The sequence below is a fragment of the Nicotiana tabacum genome, chromosome 5 (genome assembly GCF_000715075.1).
Source record: "Nicotiana tabacum cultivar K326 chromosome 5, ASM71507v2, whole genome shotgun sequence".
Lineage (NCBI taxonomy): Eukaryota > Viridiplantae > Streptophyta > Magnoliopsida > Solanales > Solanaceae > Nicotiana > Nicotiana tabacum.
The window spans coordinates 103,412,472-103,436,026 of NC_134084.1; the positions used below are offsets into that span (position 1 = coordinate 103,412,472).

At 37.0% G+C, this 23,555-nt stretch overlaps 1 protein-coding gene across 1 annotated transcript in view; it reads left to right on the forward strand.

Moving 5' to 3' along the window:
• The window catches only part of LOC107806552 (DNA-directed RNA polymerase I subunit 1), a 33,149-nt gene extending 16,234 nt beyond the window's left edge, over positions 1-16,915 (forward strand). Inside the window, exons 7-21 of the mRNA XM_075253891.1 lie at positions 1,388-1,550; positions 3,391-3,581; positions 5,239-5,517; positions 7,870-7,958; positions 8,043-8,190; positions 8,303-8,521; positions 8,641-8,952; positions 9,056-9,194; positions 9,658-9,863; positions 11,228-11,430; positions 12,365-12,563; positions 13,165-13,463; positions 14,874-15,014; positions 15,221-15,989; positions 16,258-16,915. Of these exons, the coding sequence (XP_075109992.1) occupies positions 1,388-1,550; positions 3,391-3,581; positions 5,239-5,517; positions 7,870-7,958; positions 8,043-8,190; positions 8,303-8,521; positions 8,641-8,952; positions 9,056-9,194; positions 9,658-9,863; positions 11,228-11,430; positions 12,365-12,563; positions 13,165-13,463; positions 14,874-15,014; positions 15,221-15,989; positions 16,258-16,851 (3,951 nt within the window). The 3' untranslated portion in view covers positions 16,852-16,915. The remainder of the gene's footprint in view (positions 1-1,387; positions 1,551-3,390; positions 3,582-5,238; positions 5,518-7,869; positions 7,959-8,042; positions 8,191-8,302; positions 8,522-8,640; positions 8,953-9,055; positions 9,195-9,657; positions 9,864-11,227; positions 11,431-12,364; positions 12,564-13,164; positions 13,464-14,873; positions 15,015-15,220; positions 15,990-16,257) is intronic.
• The last annotated feature ends 6,640 nt before the right edge of the window (positions 16,916-23,555 follow it).

Genomic DNA, 23,555 nt, shown 5'->3' on the forward strand with positions numbered 1-23,555 from the left:
CGTTTACAAAAAGCAGAAAAATGCAGTTATACTTGATCTTTGTGATAGAATTGGTTTTTCCTTCCGTCCTTCAATACATCTTGGGTTTCTCTGATTCCATATGCTGCGCTTGATGCAAGCTGGTACTATCCTCCTTAACTTTTCCTGTTCCTTGTCAGTCTTTCCCCATCCAAATTTTCTCGCATTATCCATTGTAATCCAGATGTTCAGAAGAAGAGCCATGGGTTGTTTGTTACTGGGCAAAGCAGAAAGAGATGGTTGACTCTCATCCCTTCAGGAAGCTGTTATCTCAGCTTTCAGGCAATCTAATGACCGGCCCATCACTTTTAGAAGGAATCTTAACGACTGGGAAATTGAAAGCTACATTCAGTTGGTTCAACTTCTTAACAATGATCCCTCTTTTGTCTTCATACCTGACTATGTCAACTGGACTCGACTCCAAGGGAATTTTTTCAGTTAAAGGCTGTTACCTCTCACTTACTGTTCTTTCCCCTCCCAACATCTCTTGGAATTGGAAAACTATCTGGAGAAGCAAGCCCTACAAGGTCAAATGCTTTATCTGGATAGCAGCTAATGGCAAGTGCCTCACTCTCGACAACTGTCAAACGAGAGGCCTACACCTTTGCAATAGATGCATTCTCTGTAAAGAAGATGCGGAGAACATTAACCACTTGTTCTTACATTGCAGTGTCTCTAGCCAACTTTGGAACCTAGTTTTTTCCATCATGGGCTTGAACTGGTGCATGCCTAGCTCTCTTCTGGGTTTTTTGATGGCTTGGCAGAGAGGAGGAAATGCTAAGTCCTCCTTCCCCATGTGGAACACTATTCCTGCAGCTATCTGCCGGGTAATTTGGAAGGAACGGAACGCTAGAATTTTTAAAGACAAGAATGGCAATATACTTAAGCTCGAGCAGAATTGTGTATTCTTGCTTAGTTTTTGGTGTAGCATGGCTATGCCAAATGTGTTAAGAGCCTGAAGCCATGCTTGATTTTATTTTTACATTTACATTCTTTGTAGTATTTTCAGCTTTTGCCTGTATTTCTTTTCCAGCATTTTGCTCGCTCATTTCAATATACGTTACCTTATTAAAGAACACCTATTACATAGTCGAAATCCCCTCCTCTGTAGTTTGTCCTGTGTCAGACAGCTGTTGTGGGCTATAATCCATGAGAAAACAGCAACTTTAGTTGGTGCATTTGACTTCCATATCTTTTTGTAGGCCACTGTTCTTCTAGGGAAGTCCTTCTATCAATGACTCATAACACGACTTAATTGTAAATTAACCTTTGCTGTGTGCTTGCCAAAACCTCAGGGGAGGTTTGTGAATTTTTCTCCTTCTAATTATATCCCTTGTTAACTTACATTTAAGTTTTGATGTTTCTTCAGGTTATGGAACATCCACATACTGTTCTTCTTGGCAAGGTCCTTCAGTCAAATATAGCTTTGGGAAATGCCCATAGCAACCAGGCTGGAAGGTCTAAGATCATTAACCGCTTGATGGATCTTCAACAATCTGTAAACATCCTGTTTGATAGCAAAACAGCTGCTGGTGAGTTTATTCTTCTCTTTTGTGCTACCAGTGCTACTTTTAGATGGTGTTATAAAAGCCATTGCTTAAAGCAATGAAGCGATGAAAACTGAGGGTCATCGCTTCATGGGCGAAGCCATGCACTTTAGATAAGCATGCACTTCAAAATGACACGCAAAGTAATCCCAACGAGAAACGATTTATTCTTTGAATCTCAACTTTGAGGAATTGGATTAATATCAACATTAGTGTGTATGAGATGTTGAAATTAGTCATTTTAATTGATAATTTGATTAGTGTATTACTAAATTCATACATGTTTGGTACTTTCCGTTTTTATGTAAATTGCGCGCTTCACTTTAAAGAAGCGTGCACCTCAATTCTCGCTTTTTCGCTTCAAGACCCTTGGACCATGTTACTTTTTGAGCTTTTCACTTTTAAAGACACTGCTTTTGAAATTGTTTGACTGGGGTGTTTCCTGGTTAGTTAGTACTCTTTCTAGAACCATCGGAAGGCAGTATTTAGTTTAACTTTGACTTGCCCATCGCTTCTGGATCTGGAAGATTCATGGCTTATACTTGTCATCTGGATCTTTCAGGCTCTTGAACTGGCGACGTTCTAAATTTTGGGAACTTTAGGTTTCCAACCTCAGTTGAAAACTTAGTTGGCATATAATGGATGGGTGTAAACATAAATCTCATGGCCATTCTTCAAATATTAATAAATTTTCAGTAGGTTTTGAAATCCTTAATTGATAATCAATGAGAAAAAATTTGTAATATCAACAAGATCCCTACACGACAAACTTAAGTTGTACTAAGTGCTCTTTAAAAGTTCCGTTTTTGTGAATTTGGAATTTTATTTTATTCATAAGAGCACCAAGGAAGTACCATGATGCACAGAAGACTTGGACATGTGCTCCTTAAAAGTTACAACTATACTAATAACTAGCATACACACACACACATATATACTCTATTACATATACTATCCGGAGTATTATCAACGGTGGTCACATCCCAAAGTTACTTCTTCTTTTACCAGACTATTCCCAAGATTATATAGGGATCACTAAACAGATATCTTACCCAAACCTGTCAGAGAACGGCCTGACAGACCCAGCTGCCATTTGTAGGTTGGAAGAGGAAAACTAGGTTTGCATTTTGTAAGCGCCTTAAGTGATGCAGTTAGGGAACTATGATGGCATATCCTGATTTGTCCTGCAAAATTGTAGAGGTCGCGTTCACTTGTGTTGACCACCATAAGTAGGAAAATTGTCAGTTTGTTGATAACCCGTCTATATTCAATTTAAAAGTTTAAATTTTTAGAGATGGGACACGCTTATTGCTTTATTTTAGGTCTTCAACACCCCCCCTTATGTACGGGTTTAAATTGTTTTTTCTAGTACCAAGCACGTGAAATATTTTTGCTAATGGGTGACAATGAGACTTGATCCCAGGACTTTTGCCTAGATATCATGTTAAATTATGTGACCGTTTCATCTAAAAGTTTAATCTTTAGAGGGAACATCTTTGCTAGGTCTACAACCATCCAAATAGAAATGGACTTGAGACTTGACCGCAGCTGAGAATCCCTGTTATCTGAATTTTAGTTGGTTTATTTTTCTGTAGATTTGCATGTATGTGGCATGGTATTTAATCTCTAAATAAATCAAGGGTCTACATGTGTTCCTTGAAAACAACATTTAATTTTCTATGCGTTGTTGTCTGCGTGATGGTGTTATAGTGTTTATTTGCTATTGCTGCTGATTTGTAGTTTATTTGCTATTGCTGCTGATCTGTTGGTCCGACAACAATCATTTTCTTGGCTGATTAGCAGCATCTTCTATTTTAAATGGCAGGTCCAGGTCAAAAAGATGTTGGTGTGGGCATATGTCAGTTGTTGGAAAAGAAAGAAGGTATCTTCCGCCAGAAAATGATGGGGAAGAGAGTCAATTTTGCCTGCCGATCAGTTATATCTCCGGATCCGTATTTATCTGTCAATGAAATTGGAGTTCCACCATATTTTGCTTTAAGACTAACCTATCCTGAGGTATTGATTAATGTACCAATTTTACTTATTTTAGAATTCCTGTGCTGTTTCTACTGTTCCCTATCTATCAAGAAAGTTAAAAAAACAAGAAATTCAACTTTCAACTTTCTGCTCACACCATATTAAATAGATTTAATCTCTTTTTTCTTTGTGTTTTTTTTTTTAAATTATTTGCAGTTCTCATCATATTCTGCGAAAGTTCTGAATTATCTTTTATATTATCATGCTCAGTTCTTTAACTAAAATGTATTCAAATTCCTTTTCTTGATGGTCTTGGCTAAATTAAAGAAAATATACCCAGTAGGCTTGCATCCTCTAACCCTGTGCAAAACTTTCTCAAGCTCTTACATGCACACTTTAATCTTGCTACCACAGTACGTGAAATCAAAACCAATGTTCCCGAGTGGCTCATATGAGGTTAAAGGCAGTTTGGTGGTACTGATATTTTTGGAGCAAAGGAGTAGAGGGCGGTAGAAGGACTAGTGTACATTAAGGCTATAAGATGAACTACATTTTTTACCTTATCAAAATATATAAATAAGATGAACTACATTTTTCTCTTAAACTAATACGGAACTAGAGAGTGTGTTATTTCCCTAAAACAATTGGAAACCAACTAAAGATTTTTTTTTTTTGATAAGACAAATGATATTATGAACAACTGGAAAATTCCCGTAACAAGAGGTATATCAAAAGGTACAGATTCTACAACAAAACATGATTCTCTATGAAAGAGACCCAATCATCTACACAAGTAGGGATCTCATGGGTGCACCAAAAAGCAATCAAAGACAAGGATATTGTCTGGGGATAGTGTTGGATCCTATACCAACAATATTTTCTTGTCAAACAGATTTGAATCTATTAAGATATTCTGTGCATCCTTGATTATGTGCCCTAGTTTAATTAAGATGCACTTGTAACAGGAAAGATAGCTACTAAAGCTGGTGTTATTAACTAAGAGATTAACTTTATTGTTACCTTTCTCCCAAAAAAAAAATTACGAAGAATTAACATTATTTGGCAGGACCAAGAAGAAGTCTTCGAAGGTCATGCTTGTATATCATAAATGAAAGGGGGGGGGGGTATTAGGTTGTGTTTTTTAAAATGCTGGCTCGAAAATTGAAGCGCCTGCAATGTATGCTTTTAGTTGAGCGGAAGGGTTGATAACAACCGAGTGAAAGGTTTCCAATTGTTAATTTCTGGTATATTTGATTCTTTGTAAAGATAAATGTCAGTGAAGCTTCATACAGTGGAACCATGGAAAACATTGTCTTTGCTTAAATATGTCCGAGATTCTTCTAAGCTGCTTAGATGGATCTAAATTTTTTTGGTGTCTAGGATTTTTATAGTATTCATATTCGATTTACATGGGTTGAATAATGAACCAGTTAGAGCAAATATATCCCCTTTGCCTGTATTGTTCAATAGCGAGTTATACTTTTTTGGAGAACGACAATAGCGAGGCTATAATCATGTAGTTCAATTTGGCTATATTAATTACCTGAAAACAAGAAAATGAAAAATAAAAACGACTAAAGAGTAAAAAAGCAGAATAGCATTCAGAACATCTTATTTTTATATTCGAGCTGAATGCTTAACTTTTAGCATTACCTGTACTTGCTCGTTCTGTGCTGATATCTCATTCTTTCATCAGCGGGTCACGCCTTGGAATGCTGGTAAAATGAGAGATTCTATCATCAATGGGCCTGAAAACCATCCTGGGGCTCTCTCTTTTGCTGATAGAATATCTACTGTGAAACTGCCGTCAGGCAATGGTAAAAATATCAAAAAGATCCGTATGGCAATATCTAGAAAATTGCCTTCTTCAAGGGGGGCAGTGACTCAGTCTGGGAGGAACGATGAATATGAATTTGAAGGCAAAGTTGTTTACCGGCACTTGCAAGATGGGGATATTGTTCTTGTGAATCGGCAGGTAGAGCTTTTTGCTTCAGTTTGCGGAGCCAATTGTATGCAGTATTTTACGCTTCCTTCTAGAGGTGCAATTACTATTTTCAAATTAACAAAATAACCTGTTGTTTAACAGATTAGTCATCGACAACTATGATGTGATGTAATTAAGGAAAAAGTAGTTCTAACAGATATGCCACTATAACTCTTGCTAGCTATAACATGGATCATACAAGGATATCAAATTTGATTGAGATAACTATGTGATTGCTGGGTTTAGATGCAAAGGAACAATTTCAGTAGTTTAGTTCATTAAATGTAATGGTATCTAAGCTTTTATTATTAATTTATTCATAGCACAAACGAAGCAAAATTACAATAAACGTGTGGTCCTTCCCTTTGTTTCTTGTTCATTTTTCTTAGAAAGGTAACAATATATTAATAGTCAACACAGAGGCTGTGCTGGAGCCATATTTACAGTTTTAAAAAGCAAAAATATGAGCTTGCTCTTCATACTAGGGTACTAAGAATTCTAATTGGGTCGTTTGGTACGCAGACTAAATTATCCCACCTGGGAGGTGGGATAAAATAATTTACCAAGTTTGATGGGATAAGGTGGGACAGGATTAAGTCTGGGACTAAGTTTATACCATGTTTGGTTGATGGTATAATTTTATCCTGGGATAAATTTATACCATCAACCAAACATGGTATAAATTTAGTACCATACTTTATCCCATCTTATCCCGCGTACAAAAATACCCCATAGAGTTTCAGCTGCCTCTACATAGTTTTCTTTACCTTGCATTCCTTTCCTCCCGCACAGTCCATCATATACATGCTGGGATTGTTTTCCACCACTTCTTCTGCCTAACATTACTTCCCACATTATTCCAACACATAAGAAGGTCATATGTAATCTTAGGCGTAACCGATTTGAAGTGAATCAGTGTAGCAAAAAGCTGCCAGTCTGTAACTCTACAATGTAAAAAAAGATTGCTGTTATTCTCTGTATTTGCATGACATAAAAAAACATCTGGAGCTTAGTTGCCCTCCTTTACAGATTTCCTGGGTCAGATAAGCCTGTTTAGTTACCAACCAGGAAAACATGCCACTTTAAATGGTATTCAGACTTTCCAAATATGCTTCCAGGGCCAACTTTTTCTTTGTAGAAGATGATAAAGAATAAGCAATCTTAACTGTGAATTTGCTGTTGCCCTTCCATAATAAACAGTTTTCTGTGTTGTTTTTTTTCTCTGTGAAGAGGGTAAAAGTTTTATTAAATATGTACGAAGGAGGCACTGAAGTAGTACAAGGAAATTTTGTTCCTTCTATAGGTTGAAGATGTACATAAGCTCAGACAAAAGCAAAATCAGCGACCATTTTCTTTTTACACCATAAGAAAAGACTCTTAGATGTACAGAGGACATAAACTCTTTCTTCTTACTAAAGCATCTGCAATTTTGATCAAGACAAATACTCCAAAATATGCATATAGGAACTGCTCCAAAGCTGCAACTCTTTGCAATGAACTGCCCACTCCAACTGCTTAGAGTTTGCTGAATATCCCCAGGTATAACCCACTGGCTCCAAAGATGTTGAGGAAAATTCTGCCATGTAAGATTGCAATGTAAAAGAGGTGATTGACAGATTCCAAAGCATTCTCACATATGTAGCATCTGTAGCAAAGTGTAATCCCCCTTTTCTGCATATTATATTGAGTTAAGCTAGATGAGTAACCTCCCATTGCCCTCCTAGTAGCGGTACTGTAGTACCCTCATAGTAGCAGTACTGTAGTGCTTGCGATAGAATATTAATGTAGTAGATCAAAATTACTTGCCTAAAAAGGGTTGCATTAGTTGTCATGTTCTTGGGGTAGGTATTCTGGACAAGCTGTTCTATCAGCCTATTAAATGCACCACTTAAATTACCTGGAGGATTCAAAGGGCATCCTGAATACTTGTGGTTCCTTTTTGGATCTCACATATCTGAAGCAGTAATGTGTGACTTGGGTCCACTTATGTTGATGTGGTGACCAGTGTTGAATACCTTTTGTGGGTTAAAATGAGCTCTTTCTAGTTTTGGTATAATTGTTTGGTTCTTCTCTTTGTTGCTTCACTTGCATAAACAAAATATTGACGACAGTGATAAATGGAATATGTACCCATAACTGCGCTGTGTTAACCTTTTGCGGGCAAAATGAGCTGGTGCTAGTTTTTGGTACATAATTGTTTGGTTCTCTTTGGTGCTTCACTTGCATAAACAAAAATATTCGCGACAGTGATCAATAAAAAGGGTATCCATAACTGCTTTGTGTTGCCTTGTTACGCGTTGTTTTATAGCTGCACATGGTCTAACTGGAAAAAATTGATGGCAGCCTACGCTACACAAGCCCAGTATAATGGCTCATGTTGTCCGTGTACTGAAAGGAGAAAAAACTCTTCGCATGCACTATGCTAATTGCAGGTTGGAACTCTTATCAGTTTTTTCCATGTTTGTAATAGTACAAAATTTCCTTTCCAGGACTAATCTGTTGTTGTATTGCTTCAGTACCTATAATGCCGATTTTGACGGTGATGAAATGAATGTCCACTTTCCACAAGATGAAATTTCTCGTGCTGAAGCATATAACATTGTAAATGCTAACGAACAGTACATTGTTCCGACTAAGGGAGATACAGTTAGAGGCCTGATTCAGGTTTGAGTAACCAAACTGGACATTGTCACCAGAAATTTTTATGATTCGTTCTTGTTGTCTGTTTATTCTGTATTTCTCTTAATAGTTCTTTGACTTGTATTCATTTCTCCAGGATCATATTGTAGGTGCAGTCCTTCTTACCATGAAGAATACTTTTTTAACCCTTCAAGAGTTCAACCAGCTTCTGTATGGATCTGGTGTGTTTGCTGCTGGGCCCGGTTCAACTTCTGGAAATCATTCAAATAAAGTTTCTGTAGTAGATTCTGAAGGTGTTGTACAAACTATCTTGCCTGCTGTCTGGAAACCAAAGCCTCTTTGGACAGGGAAGCAGGTGAAGACTAGCAAAAACAAGCTCATTATGCACTCATTTTGAAACTTCCAACATGAATTGAGAGTAATCATAAAAGTCAACTTCGTAGTGAACTGATCATTTTAGCTTCTTATTTGTAGGTCATCACTGCATTACTAAATCATCTGACAAAGGGTAGTCCACCTTGTACCGTGAAAAACAAAGGGAAAATTCCATATCCGTATTTCCTTAGCCAGAGTCGCCTAGCTGAGTATCAGTCAAGAGAAGAAGAAGAAGATAGAACCGCTGAAAATAAGTTCTTAATTTGGAAAAATGAGCTTGTGCGTGGTGTAATTGACAAGGCTCAGTTTGGAAAATTTGGTTTAGTTCATACAATTCAGGAGCTTTATGGGGCCAACAGAGCAGGGATTTTACTTTCTGCTCTGAGTCGTTTATTTACTATTTTCTTGCAGGTTCGCTATGTTGTTTTAGTTATTTCTTTCTCCTGACTCGTTTGTTTTGTTTTTCATGCATGCTTGGGTAAATCTTTCATCTAAATTTACTCATTCTCTTCAGCTTCATGGGTTCACTTGTGGTATTGATGATCTTGTCATCTTACCACATTACGATATTCGGAGGAAGGAGGAACTTGAAGGAGGGGATGTTGGAGAGGACGCTCATTGTGATTTTGTGAAGTTCAAGCCTGGAGAAATAGGTGAGCATGTCATGAAGCTCTTTGAGGTTTTAAGTGTTATTCTATCTTCATTAAGCTAAGAAATTGTGTGGCAACCGATGAGAAACATATTGCCTTATCAAAGCTATGCATGGCTTTCTTTGTAACAGTTTCATTTCTTTTTTTTTTATTGCATACACACACACACAGAAAGAGAGAGGGAGAGGGAGAGGGAGGGAGGGAGAGAGAGAGAGAGATAGAGAGATACACACACACACCTTACTTTATAGCTATCTTTGATGTGTGAGTTGGAGGCAATAAATTGACTTTTCACTAACTAGATTCAAAGCGGTGCATGGCTTTCTTTGTAACAGTTTCATTTCTTTTTTTTATTGCGCACACACACAAAGGGGGAGGGAGGGTTATGTACCATTATTTGCTATTGAAGTCTTCCTTGGCATGTGCTTATCAAATGACTGTTGCGCGTTGGTAATTTGGCATGCAGGCCCTTTGGAGCTCCAACTAGAAATTGAGAAAGCCATAAGCGGCAATAAAGAAGCTGCCACAGCAGCCTTAGATATGAAGATGAAAAATAAACTGGCAAATAAAGGCTCACAATTTAATAAAGAGTTGCTGCTAAAGGGATTGCTGAAACCTTTTCCCAGAAACTGCATTGCCCTTATGACCATTACTGGGGCAAAGGGGAGTACGGTAAGTTGGTAAATTTTTGAAATCGTGCTATTTAATTATAGGAAAGTTCACCACACTCGTACTTTAAGGCTGGTTCTGTGTTACTGTCTCATCATATGCATAAAGTTCTTAGAAAAGTTCTCAATAAGTTTTTAACTTAATTTCAACACATGCGGTTTCTATGACTAATTGTAGATTATATTTCTTGACAAACTTTTAGTTCCTTCTAATTATTTTCTATATTGTCCCTGTTACATCCTGCTTATGTGTGTGGTATTTTAAGTGAAAGAGTGAGTACGGGTAAAAACTCTTGATGCATGATTTTATATTGTTTGGCTGTAAGTGTCCAAAATCCTTTTCTTTGGAACCTGTTGTTGAACCTAAAAGAAAAGCTTGGGAAAGTAAAGGTGACTTCTTTGCGTATCCAAAAAAAGGTGACTTTTTGCTTTGCTGCTGCCGTATTGCTTGAGTGGTCAAATACTTTTTGTCTTACTCTATTCATGTAATAGCTGCTTGTTCTGCTTAAATCGGTTATGGTTTTCATAAAATGTTACGTGAAAGTAGATCCGTGTTCTGGAGAAGCTTGCCTGTTACACTGTCGCAGAATTCCTTAATAGATTTAGGAGCTCGTGTAAACAACTGTATGTTTGTGTCTTGTTATAAAATTGAAAAGGTTAGATTAGGTCTTATAAGAAATTGTCAATGTCATAGAACTGATAGTGAACTACCTTCCACATTTGAATAGATAAAAATACTTTGAGGAGATCTAATTGTTCATGATCTTCCTGATTGCTTTCGAGTGAAAATGTTTATGATTTGCCTGGGTTTAGATATTAAGTACTGGAATGGGTAATGATCCACATAAGCTCTCTGATACAACAAAAAAGGTGCAATTAATAAGGAAAGAGTCACATGTTGTTTGGCACGACCTAAAAGTTCGTAACCGGAAACACTTTGTTTTGAAGCTTAAAGTAAATGGTTAACACTATCATTTAAGTGCTTTTGTTTTCCTTTAGCTTTCACATAGGTTTTGATGGGTCGTCTGCTTTCCTACTAAATTTGTAGCTGTGCACGCTTTTATGTTTTGGATATTGTTATGCTAGACTTTATGATTGTACACATTTTTATGTCTGCTGCATGCCACTGCACAGGAAAGCATGCAGCTGCAGACTTGTGTATCTTCGTCTGGTGTGCTATTAGAATTATGTATATGATTAGGATGGGTAGGGTTTGTTTAGGATAATCTATGGTTTTGCACGGCTCACGATTGTTGACCAGAAAAATTTCCATATCATTTTGCCTACACTGTTAGTTCAGCTTTATCGTAACTGTCATTTTCACATTGTCCTTGCTGAGTACTGATGGATTCTGTATCATTTCTTTAGGTTAATTTTCAACAAATTTCCTCTTATCTGGGCCAACAAGAGTTGGAAGGAAAACGAGTGCCACGAATGGTTTCTGGAAAGACATTGCCCTGTTTTCCACCATGGGATTTTGCTTCTAGGGCAGGAGGCTATGTCAGTGATCGATTTCTTTCTGGACTTCGTCCCCAGGAGTACTACTTTCATTGCATGGCTGGTCGTGAAGGGTAAATATATGATTTGTTCCCTCTTGATTTTGTCATTGTGGCTTCTACCCACTTGGGTCGAGAAAAATGTAGCCATTGTATGCTCAGGCTCTCATTTGAGAGGAACCTTTGCTATGTAATTTAAGAAAATGAAACCAGGCCTTTTTGTACAGTAGGTAGGGGGAGTCAGGATGAGGGCTCTATATTCCTCTGCTACACCAAGCGCAGTAAAAGTCACTGGGAAGATTACTCTAAAGAGTGATGAGCTGAAAAAAATTAAGTGCCTTGTAAATGAACTGTACATAAAATGTGGATCAACTCCCATATATGGTGAGGGTTTATGGATAAATGAGTCATTTAATAATTGCTGAGCGATAAATTCTATTTGTAGAACTGCCAAGTGAAATTCTATTTCCAAAATCCTTTTTCAAGCCTATGATAAAGAAATGAACCTTGGGCCTTACTCAACCCCAAAAGCTAGCTCTTGTGGCGAGGATTGCCCAAAGCTATATAAGGAAACCAAGGACCTCAAATCCCACCGATGTGGGACAACTCAAACTTCATCTTTATGATTTATTCATGTGCGCCTACTACTACTACTTCTGCATCCTTGGGTTAGGGTATTTGCCATATCTGACTTCCACCTCAACCCCAAAAGCTAGCTCTTACCTAGGTTCTCTAAGGATTTGGCATTATGTATGCTACTTCTAATGTTTTGTTGAAGCATATGAATAATCTAGTTATTGAATGGTGGCTTGACTTTTTATTTATTAACACCCATAGCTTAGAATACTTCTTTATTCCATTCTCTTTCCGCTACTGAGGAAAAGGTTGGAGACTACCTATATCTCTTTATTTAGTGTTTATGGATAACCATTACCATGTTCTCTATCAATCACTGTTCTGTTGGTCATATTTGCATTTACTTGCCTCACTGTTGGCTCCTTATGTACAGATTAGTTGATACTGCTGTCAAAACATCTCGCAGTGGATATCTACAAAGGTGCTTGATAAAAAATCTGGAATCTCTTAAAGTCTGTTATGATTATACTGTCCGTGATGCAGATGGTTCAATTATCCAATTTTATTATGGAGAAGACGGTGTTGATGTACATCGAACAAGTTTTCTCAAAAACTTCAAAGCACTGAAAGATGTAAGAACTGGATTTCGAATTCCTTTATTGACTAATAAAATGTGTGCTGATTGTGTAAGATTTGCCATACAGATAATCCAATTTTTTTTCCATTATACTAATAGTTTATTAACTTTAACGATGCATCACACTTTTGATTATTTGTATTTAGTTGTTGTAAAAATTCATGTCAAATGCTGTGTATTATACATCATTTAGTCATTTTTGTTTTAGTATCTTGATATTATTAATTCTTTAACAGTTCTCAAAGTTAGAATTTTTGGAATTTTACTTTATGCAACAGTGGAGTACCTACGAAACTGGATGAAGATGTAAACAATTCTTAAGGACTTATTCAGTTACTCTATTGAACAAAGTTGTATATTATGGATGTTAACATTTCGTAAGTTTTTAATAAGCATAAATATAATTACCTAAGATATTTGAGTAAAGTGTACATTAAGATACTACAGTGAATATAAAGAAAGGATCAATACAAACTAGTGCGACTTATTCAAGCTCGAAACCTGCTGGGATGAATTGTGTATTTAGCATGTAATAATTGAAGTTTGTCATTGACAGAATTATTAAATGACTCATTTATCCATTTATTGATATTTAGAATCAAGAAACTATTTGCCAAAAGTTGCGGCAAGGACGGAAGCTCAATTCCTATATTGAAAGGTTGCCTGATGGCCTGGAAGAAAAAGTGAAGCAATTCTGGGGGAAAAAAACAAAAAAGTTAGAGAAGAAACTAGAGAAGCGAGTGAAGAAGGAAGAGATATCGAAGCAACTGAAAAAGGAGGAGGTGGACTTTCTAGAATTAGTGGGACAAAAATACTTCTCAAGTTTGGCAGATTCAGGAGAGCCAGTTGGTGTCCTTGCTGGTCAGTCTGTAGGTGAACCGTCAACCCAGATGACGTAAGTCAATATGCTTCTCTTTTCTTCTCTACATAGGTTATTTACTCTGTTATTATTAAGTACTTTTGAACCATGAGGCATGATGAGATGGAAATGACAACAGAAATTGATATCTCCTATTGGAAATGCTAACATATGATGCAAATAAAATGAAATTAAGGCAAAATGTCATGTTACTGTAACAATCTATACTTGAACTTCAGGCATTTTGCTCCAATATTGCTCTTGTAACGTACTGTCTGTGGAATAAGTTACTGTGGTTGTACTTCAACTACTATTTGCTAAAATATTAAAGGCGGTGAAGTGCATTAATTAAACACTCCCATTATAACATTCACACGAAAGAAAATGAAAGTAACAAGATGCAGAAGAGGGAAACCTGGTAGCATCTTTACAAACCACTGGTACAAATATGTATGTTATTCGTAGAATGTAATGTAGATGAACTTGAAATAATTCTAACTGGGTCTAAATTAGACAATATTATTTGCTGACTTTAGTGCTTCTGTCAGTTTTAGAAGCTACAGGATTAATATAGTGACTGAATTATTTGTTTGTACTGCTCCAATAGATAATCAGAGCTGGAGAAAGGTGTATGGAAGAATAATTATATGGGTATTTAGTATTTCACTGCTTCAAACCTCTTTTTCTTATCTTTTCTTTCCCTGAATGTCCAGCTTGTTTAGCGGCTTAATTGTTCTTTCTGCATGTTAATGCCTTGGGTGTGCCTGTTTTTCGATGAGAAACAATGAGGCTGTGTCTCTATGGGTGTGCCTGTTTTTCTTGTTTTCAATCAGTGACCATTCTGCTGGTCCAATATTTCAAATTTCTGCTTTCTATGACTCTATGTCCAGTTGGATTGATGCATTTCAGATACACTTGCTTGAATTATTGTGGCCTGCTTTGATCCGATCTAGTCTGATATTAAAATGCTTCTCATGATGTTTGAGGATTTTGTACTTCAGTATTGGTGAAATTTGATTTTCTCTAGTTACAGAATTTCATATTGCCAGCTATTAAAGTCTGTCTAGAAGCTTGGTCATCCAACTTTTTGAAAATTCCACCCAGCCATCCCAATTATTTCGCTTACTTGCCAATTACTGGCAAATTGAAATTGTGTGCAAAAGTACTGCTGCTGTGAATGAATTCTGGTGAAAATTAGTTAAAATTGATATCACAAAGGCGAAGTGAGATGGAAATAAAAAATACTGAATGCACTGAGTCATAGACGAAACATTTTAGATATTGTGCTTGCATCTCCAGGGATTCATTGATAATGGTATCTTGTTGGAACATGTGTTTTGCCTAAATATTGAAGATCACAGTGGTAGTGTTTTCAGATACACACTGTTTTGAAATTCATTTATCCAAATGCAACCTTAAAGTATTAAATGCTGTTCTCATTTTCAGATTGAACACTTTTCATCTTGCCGGCCGTGGAGAAATGAATGTCACTCTTGGAATTCCACGTCTTCAGGAGATTCTGATGACTGCCTCTGATGCTATTAAGACTCCCATCATGACGTGCCCCTTCCTTGGCTGGAAATCAAAGTAAGTTGAATTGATCTCTTCGTTGTTTGGAGATGGGTAAAGTATGTCTTTGGATTGGAAACCCTTTGAGCTGATAGTTCTCTAGTCCACATTGACAATATAAAGACACTGCATTTTCTCATGGATAATATGATTCTATGTAGTCTTTCTTGTTGACACTTTCTTGAAATCTGCTGCAAAATCTAAAAGTTTTAAGTGATCATCAGGGATGATGCCCAGTCTCTTTTGGCCGAAGTGAAGAAGATCACTGTCGCTGATATGATTGAGAGTATGGAAGTTAATCTTTTGCCACTGTCAATATACAACCATCAAGTTTCTCAACTTTACAAGCTCACAGTTAAGCTGAAAGAGCACGAGTTTGTGTCATCAGAAGATTGTGATTATACCCTAAAATATGTGTTCTTAAGGGAGTTGGAGGATGCAATAGAAAGTCATTTGGCCTTGCTCTCTAAAATTAATGGTATAAAGAACTTCAAGTCAAGCTCAGACTCAGTGGCTTCACATGAGACTGAAGAAAATGCTTCCAGCACCAGATATGAAGAACATATGCTGGATGATGATGATGAAGCTGAGGACGAAAGAACTGAAGAAGATCTTAGTTCAGATGCACAAAAAAGAAAACAGCAAACCACTGATGAGATGGATTATGATGATGGTCCTGAAGATGAAGCTAGTGAAGCTGAGACCACTGCTGAAGTTGAAGATGAGAAAAGTGACCAAGCACATGAGATTGGAAATAGGGATGAAGAGGAAACTGGAGACCATGGCAATGAAGAGCAAACATCTAAATTGTACTCTGAGGAATCAAATATCAAAACAGCTAAGTCGAAGACCAAAACAACTGTCCAACAGAAGAAAAAGAAGGAAACACGTAGCAAAAAGGATTCAGACAGGTCTGTCTTTATTGCTGTGGAGGGACTGCATTTTGAGGTCCACTTTAGATTCGTCAATGAACCTCATATCTTGTTAGCTCAGGTATCTTCAAGCAATTTTGTTATTCTCTCAGTTATTACCTAAAGAAAGACATTGAATACCCTTCTTTTTATGCTCTTACATATGTTGAGTAGACTCATGAGTTGATCAACTGGAGCTTCATTGTGCAAATGTTATTTTCTGTCTGATCATTCCGCACCTCTTGGCAAATTATTTGCCTTGAACTTTTGTGGTCCATAATACCCTTCATTTACAAAGTGCTCTACATGGCGCTGCACTTAGATAGCTTCTAAATTTCTAACTCATGCAGGTTGCCCAAAAGACTGCAAAGAAAGTGTATATTAAGAACGCCGGTAAAATCGACCAATGCAGAATGGTCAAGTATGATGTTAGTGAAAATACTGTGATGTGGGATGAAAAGCAAACAAAGAATCAAAGCCAAGACACTGATTCTGCTTATTGGGCCCTAAAAGCAGCTGGAGTGGATTTTGGTACCTTTTGGGAAATGCAAGATGACCTTGATGTTAATCGAATATACACAAATAATATTCGCTCTATGTTGAATACTTATGGAGTTGAAGCTGCCCGGGCAGCAATCATACGAGAGGTTAAGACTGTTTTTGGAATATATGGGGTTGAGATTGATTTCCGACATTTGAGCCTAATAGCTGACTACATGACTCATACGGGTGGATACCAGCCAATGAGCAGACATGGAAGCATATCCGAGTCTTTGTCACCGTTCCTTAAAATGTCTTTTGAAACGGCATCCAAATTCATAGTTGAAGCAGCGTCTCATGGTTTGACTGACAACTTGGAGACACCATCCTCCAGAATTTGCCTAGGGTTGCCGGTGAAAATGGGTACCGGTTGTTTTGACATAATGCAGAAGCTAGATATTTGATGTAACAAGCATATGCAATTATTATTCGCAGTGTTTTCAATATAATTATTTATTGGTATTTTCAGTTTCTGTGCTGCAACTGTTCGCTTATTTATGCCATTATTACCATCGTTAGAGTCATCTTTTATATTGGGAAGTGTCTTAAAAATGGCTTTGATATTTTGCACTTCGCATAGTGTCTATAGTATGCTTCTGTTTGTGCAATGTATCAAAGTTTGCTCCTGTTTTTTTTTTTTTTTTTTTTTTTTTGGGTAATTAAAAGTATTTTATTTACCAAGATTTTTACAAGTCTTACAATCTGCAACTAAAGAACTTTAAGCGCAACTCCTACTGGACATGAAGCCCTAGCTAGGAGTTACTTACCGTCTTTACTACTAACCCTCTATTGCTACCATTTCTTCTAGCCTATATCAGGGTACCAATTTAGTTTAGACATGATTTGATCTAATCGGGGGAATTAGTTTAGACATGATTCGATCTAATCAGGAAAATATTGTGGCCCTGACATGTATTCAATCGTAGAATAGCATTGGTTGATCTCTTCTTCTTCTGAAATATCACATTGTTTCTTTCTTGCCAAATATGGTATACTGTAGCTGCTAGGGTCATTCTGCATACAACTGCACCTCCACCCTTTCCTTTGCCAAACTGTTCCAGCCATGTCAACTCCTCCTGCCAAGCTTTCTTTGTTCTCTATATACCTTGCCACTTTAGTAGGTTCTGCCATATTAGCTCCTGATATCTCAAAATCAAAGAACAGATGTTGTACTGTTTCATTCTCTCTTTGGCATAGCGAGCATGTTTCCTCATAAATGATCCCCCACCTCGCTAATCTTTCTTTTGTAGCAAGCCTCTGTTGTAGTGCCAGCCTTAGTATGAATATCCACTTGGGCAATCACTGATTGTTGCATATTTCCTCCATGTCATCTTTGAAAACTCTCCTTGCATGACTTTGTATATTTGTTTATCTGATCATTCTTCCATCTTCTGTACATCCTCCTCTATAAATCCAGCAGCTTCAAAGTAGTTCCTTGCTTTGAATATCTTTTGGATGACCCATGATGCACTCTTCCCATTTTTGCAAAATCATTTCGTATTGTCTCACAAAGTATTTAAGACTGACTCTTTCGTATGTATACTTACTAGTCAAACAACGAGTTTACGCTCTTAGATCTTGGAGTTATTGATATTCCAGAAAAAAAAGCCTCACATTAAAACAACTTTAATTTTACGGTTCTCAGTGCATTAATTCATTCATTATCTTGTGGTTAAAATCTACTGAGCAACTTCCACCATTGTAAATCAAATTGTTCTTTAGTTGGTGGCTTAATTATACACACCTGCTGAAAAATTCGATAAACTCATGCTTCTTTAATGGCTGCTTTGACTGAGTTGTCTTGATCAGTAATTAACAGTTTAGGATCCTGCCCACGCAGTATTGCTCAAAATTACCACGTTAATGTCACGATCCAAAATACCCCCTTAGGAGTCGTGATGACACCTAATCTGTAGGACTAGGTAAGTCTAACACTTACTGAATTAATGATAGATTTTAACCAATGAATTATTAAACATGAACTAGAAATTTCTACACATAACCAACAACCGTCAATAGATGTACAATATCCCAAAACCGGTAGTACAAGTCATAAACTTTTCTAAGATTAACTAGAATATCAAATACATCACTGCTTGGAGTAGAAGTAAACAGTAACTAAGTAAAACTTCAGAAGCTGACTCTGAGGCAAGCGAATGCAACGACAGTGTTACACCCCATGTTTTCGTACGTAAAAGTACACCATAAGTAAATTGATGGATGTTCGGGAATGAGATTATTTTGAGATTATAAGCATTATGCTATTTCAAACAAATGATAAGTAAATTCGTAAAGGTGAGAGGGTAAGAAAATTGAAGAAAATGAATTTTGTCGAAGTTTGACCATTTGAGATAAAATACGATCCAAGCTACAATACCTGGTATTTATGGACTAGTTCCATACAAGGTACCACATGACCATGATAGTAAGGTGTATAAGGTGTGTTAAAAGTGAATAGTATTTTAAGTAATTTGAGATAATTCTTAATTATGTGGATAATCGAATAATTATTGATTTTAGTGGGAAATTAACAATTAATTAAGGTGTTGGGGGTTAATTGGTTAAGAATGGGTAAACATCAACGTCACAACAAGTCACCCAAAGTCATTATTGAGTAGGTGGAAAGACTAAAGATTAAGGATATGTGGTTAAGCCACCACATAAAGTGGGGCCCACATCCATATATAAGATATCTCAAACTTAAGTCTCATGACCCTTAAGAGTCTCATCACGTTGCTTTGAGTCATTTAATATGCATCTGCATATATCATATAAGCAACACAAGACCTTCAACAATTCAAATCAAAGTGAGATTTTGCAATTATAAGGGAGTACAGTACAATCTTTCTCAAGAATATCATACGGATTATTCCATACTCCGATTTTGCCATCACATGTTTTGTCGCAATTAACGTATGTTAGATGGATTGTCAAGAGAATCGACTCAGGTTATGTTAAGGCTATCCCTTCATTCTTTTTGGCATAATCCATACGACACAAACGAAACGAGCAAATGCACAACTTTCATAAATGACTATATTCGTAGAAATGTTAAAGGTGCTTATATTCTTGATTTGCCATAAGTCTTATTATTCTATCGTCTGTTCATGGGTCTTAGAAAATACGTAAGTTCATAAAGTCTATTTCATGATTTTAATCGGAAGCATAATGGTCTTGTGACACTCCGAAAGATTTTATTGACTTACTTCTCATGCATTGCATTAATTTATATTGACCCATGACCAGATGGCGTTATATACGCGTATATATGTATATTATATGTATATAGGATATGGAAAAAATTTACGGCATTATATAGGCACCACCACCTGATCAGCTGGTATACGTTAATAATTTTGCCTATAGTGGCCGAGAAGATATGATGGGATACCCTCAGAGGCTTGATGATGTTATGAATACATGTACCTATGCAAGACATGACATTCATACGCATATACATGGCACTATGAGTATTTCATGATTTACAGAGTTATTCAGGCTTACATGTCGAGTCTTTTACTCTATGTTTCTCTCATGCCTATTATTTACTGATTTTCATTTCTTACATACTCGGTACATTATTTGTACTGACGCCCCTTTTACATGGGGACGCTGCATTTCATGCCCGCAGGTTCTGACAGACAGGTCGAGAGTCCTCCAAGTAGGCTATCAACTCAGCAAAAGATGTTGGTGCGCTCCATTTGATCCGGAGTTACTTGTTTGGTCAGTATGATTTAGACGTGTATTGTTTGGTATGGTGGGGCCCTGTCCTGACCTTTATGATAAGTATATACTCTTAGAGTCTTGTAGACAGATGTCATGTATACAGATACTTGTAGGACCTTGTCGGCTTACATTTAAAGTATATAATGGATCACATTGGCCTTATAGGCTCGTATGTCACATGTATAAGTTTCTATATCATGTTGGGTCGTTCCATGTCGGGTATTCCCTCGTGTTTACTCTGGTTATATCATGATGCGCCTTCTGGCCCGCTTATCTATGATGATGTAATAAGAAAGATACGTTATGTTGCTACTCGGTTAAATAAGGTACCGATTTGGATCATGACAAAAGTAGTATCAGAGCAGTTATGTCCTAGGGAGTCTACAAGCCGTGTCTAGTAGAGTCTTGTTTATAGGCGTGTTGTGCACCACACTTATAAGCAGGAGGCTACATAGCATTAAGGGTTGTTACTCTTTTTTCTTACTCTAGATTGTGTGATAGAACTCACTTATAAGAATTCAGACTCCTAAATTCTATTTTATTCGTAATAAGATGATACCTACATTCGGGAAGACGGTTGGTAAGAGATACAGCTGTGGAAGAGCTGAGTCAGAGGAAATCGATTTTTGAATGATGCTTACAATGAGTAAAGGTAAGGTCTTCAGCAGATCATGTATGTACAAAGACGTGTAAGCTTCTTGATAAGGAGCCTTAAGACAAGTACACCCCTATGGTGAAACGCAATGAGAGATTCAGAAGATAGATACAAATTTCAACAAGTAAAAGAAGCAAGATGAAGAAGGGTAAGAGACGCCCAGTTAATGAAGATTATCAGTATTTACAATTCAGGCAGAGAAATATAAGCCTTTTTGAGTTACATTCAACAGTAACAGAGGTATGTACAATTGGCGACTTTGATCTTAGTTATGCCATATGGGAGCAAATAGATATGGTTCAAGAGAAGGATGAGATATCAGGATCCGACTGGGGTTAGAATGACCCAAAATGGTGGATGAATTATTTGCGTTATTTGACATTTTCGAAGGATATTGCAAATGTGCTAATAGATCTCCTTGTGAGACACCCAGATGGTGCACTCTAAAATAATACAGCTAGATATGGGTACTACAAAGATAGGCACTGGAAGCCTGGAAGGGATAAATATTATCTTGGTATAGCTCCCGTCCCTAGTAGAGAAAGAATGTTAGGCAACCTGAATAGCCACTGGATGGAGCAAGGGGAGCTAAGAGCAAAAGAATGTCTTGTTCGAGTTTTTAGAATAAAGTGATAGGCATAGAAGTTAGCGGAAAATAAGAAGAGAGTTAATGAATCATTATGAGTAAGATATGATACATGGATGACAACAGTAGATAAAAAAGATGAAAGTATTACAGAGTCTACAATCAAGTGAAGGAAAAGACGAGAGGTGACAGGCCTTGAGACAACAAAAGAGTATAGGCCATAAAGTCATATCCTCATTTCGAGAAATAAGTTCGTGACTCCAACACAACTACTAGAAGGAAAAGTTAGACCCCAGAGCAATAGAAATTAGTATGGATTGGTGAACAAGATAAACTAAACATGAATTAAGGACTGAGTGGTTTGATAGTGATCGACATCATAAGAATTTCAGATTGCATTCCGGCAATAATAGATGGATAACAGAAGAAGGTTCATGAGAAATTCAAAGAATCATCATTCAGGAAGACGCTTCCCTAAAGTAAGCAATGTCAGCAAAGTTAAGCTTAAGGACTGTATGCACCAATTATACTAAGTGCCACCCTCGCGAGTAAGAAATTTTATTATCTTTGGTACAGAAGGATTACCGCAAGGTGAGTAAGGGTCACCGATGATGTGAAAGAATGCCAAAGATGAAAAGGTAAAACATCTATAGGTAAATTGCCGTAGCCCTAACTCTTAGTACTCCCCTAAAGGGGGGAATATGGAGTGATGTGGCATTAAGTCAGAATTAAGTGGTTCTAGTAATTATGGAATGATAAAGGAAGAATGCGACAAAAATGAAAATGGGATGAGATTGCACTTATTCAAAGCCTATAGATAGGCTACGATTCTAGAACTTTTATGCAAACATGACATCAATAAGAGGAAGTGAGGGTTCCTGCCCGAAATGTTATTGATAAATAAGGAGCCAGTACGTGACGTAAGTGAAGAACAAAGGAAACAACCCAAGAAAGATTACGCGGAATATTGATATGAGAATGGGCCAACGAGTAGTTAGTAGTTAATTCAGGAAGAGCCTAGTTATGGCTAGACAAGAAGATACAGACAAATCAACAGATCGTGCAAGATAAACATAGTGAACCCCAACATGGGAATTCAGTCTCGCAGATATGATATCGTGATCCTTGAGAAATATTCAGATAGGAGTTGGTTGTATAAGTGTTACGAAAATAAAAGACAGTGCTACTTGGAATACAGTCAAAATATCATTTCAGAAGCAACCGTATGAGCACATAAATATGGAGGTAAGTAACTAAGTGTAATTATAGGCAAGTACGAACATCAAGAATTCTATCGGGAATACGATGTAATAAACTCATAGCTTTACAAAAGTTGGAGGGTTTCCCCTTAGTACTACAATAAAAGACTAGCTAAGGAAATAAGGAAGAATGCTTCAACCTAAGCACAATGACCTAAAGAGGAAATGGTCTTGCAACAATGGTCTCACAACAACATTATATCCACTCCATAAGAAAGTGGCACCTATCGTGGCTAATGAACGGGAAGTAAAATCAAAAGTAATATTCGAGATCATATGAGTTGCACGAAAATTCCGGCATGCGTGGGAACTAAGATAAGCTAAGTATGCACGCAGGAAGATCAGGAAAAGTAATAGATTACGTTTAAAGAAAGCTGAGAAGGAACATAAGGAATTATTCGATCAAGGATTCAAAGTTAGTTACGTTATGAATTCACTCAAGATTTCAGAGTTTATTATCCATGCAACATATAGGTTGACAATCATACATCAGTAGAAGACTCCGGTATAAGTTAAAAGAAAGAATTGAGCCCAGGGCATAAACAAAGGATTAAATTGTTAGAAGATTGTGTCATGAATGTTCCATAGCGCCTAAGAAAAGCTAAAGTAATAACTACAACCATGGGCCGCAGATCGGAAGATAGCTTAAGCCTACATGAAGGCTGATCAGAAAGAAGAGGAAACTAAAAAGTTTCAACCAAGTAAATCAGGGTCTGATTATTAGCCTCAGCAAATTACAAAAATTGTGATTGAGAACATTGCAGGATCACTGTTAATATTAGAGGTATAATAGAGATTGTACAATAGCCATATTCTATAACAACCCTACGATAAAGCTAGTTAGAAAAGTACCAGACTCATAAGAAGTCAGTATAAAGCTCC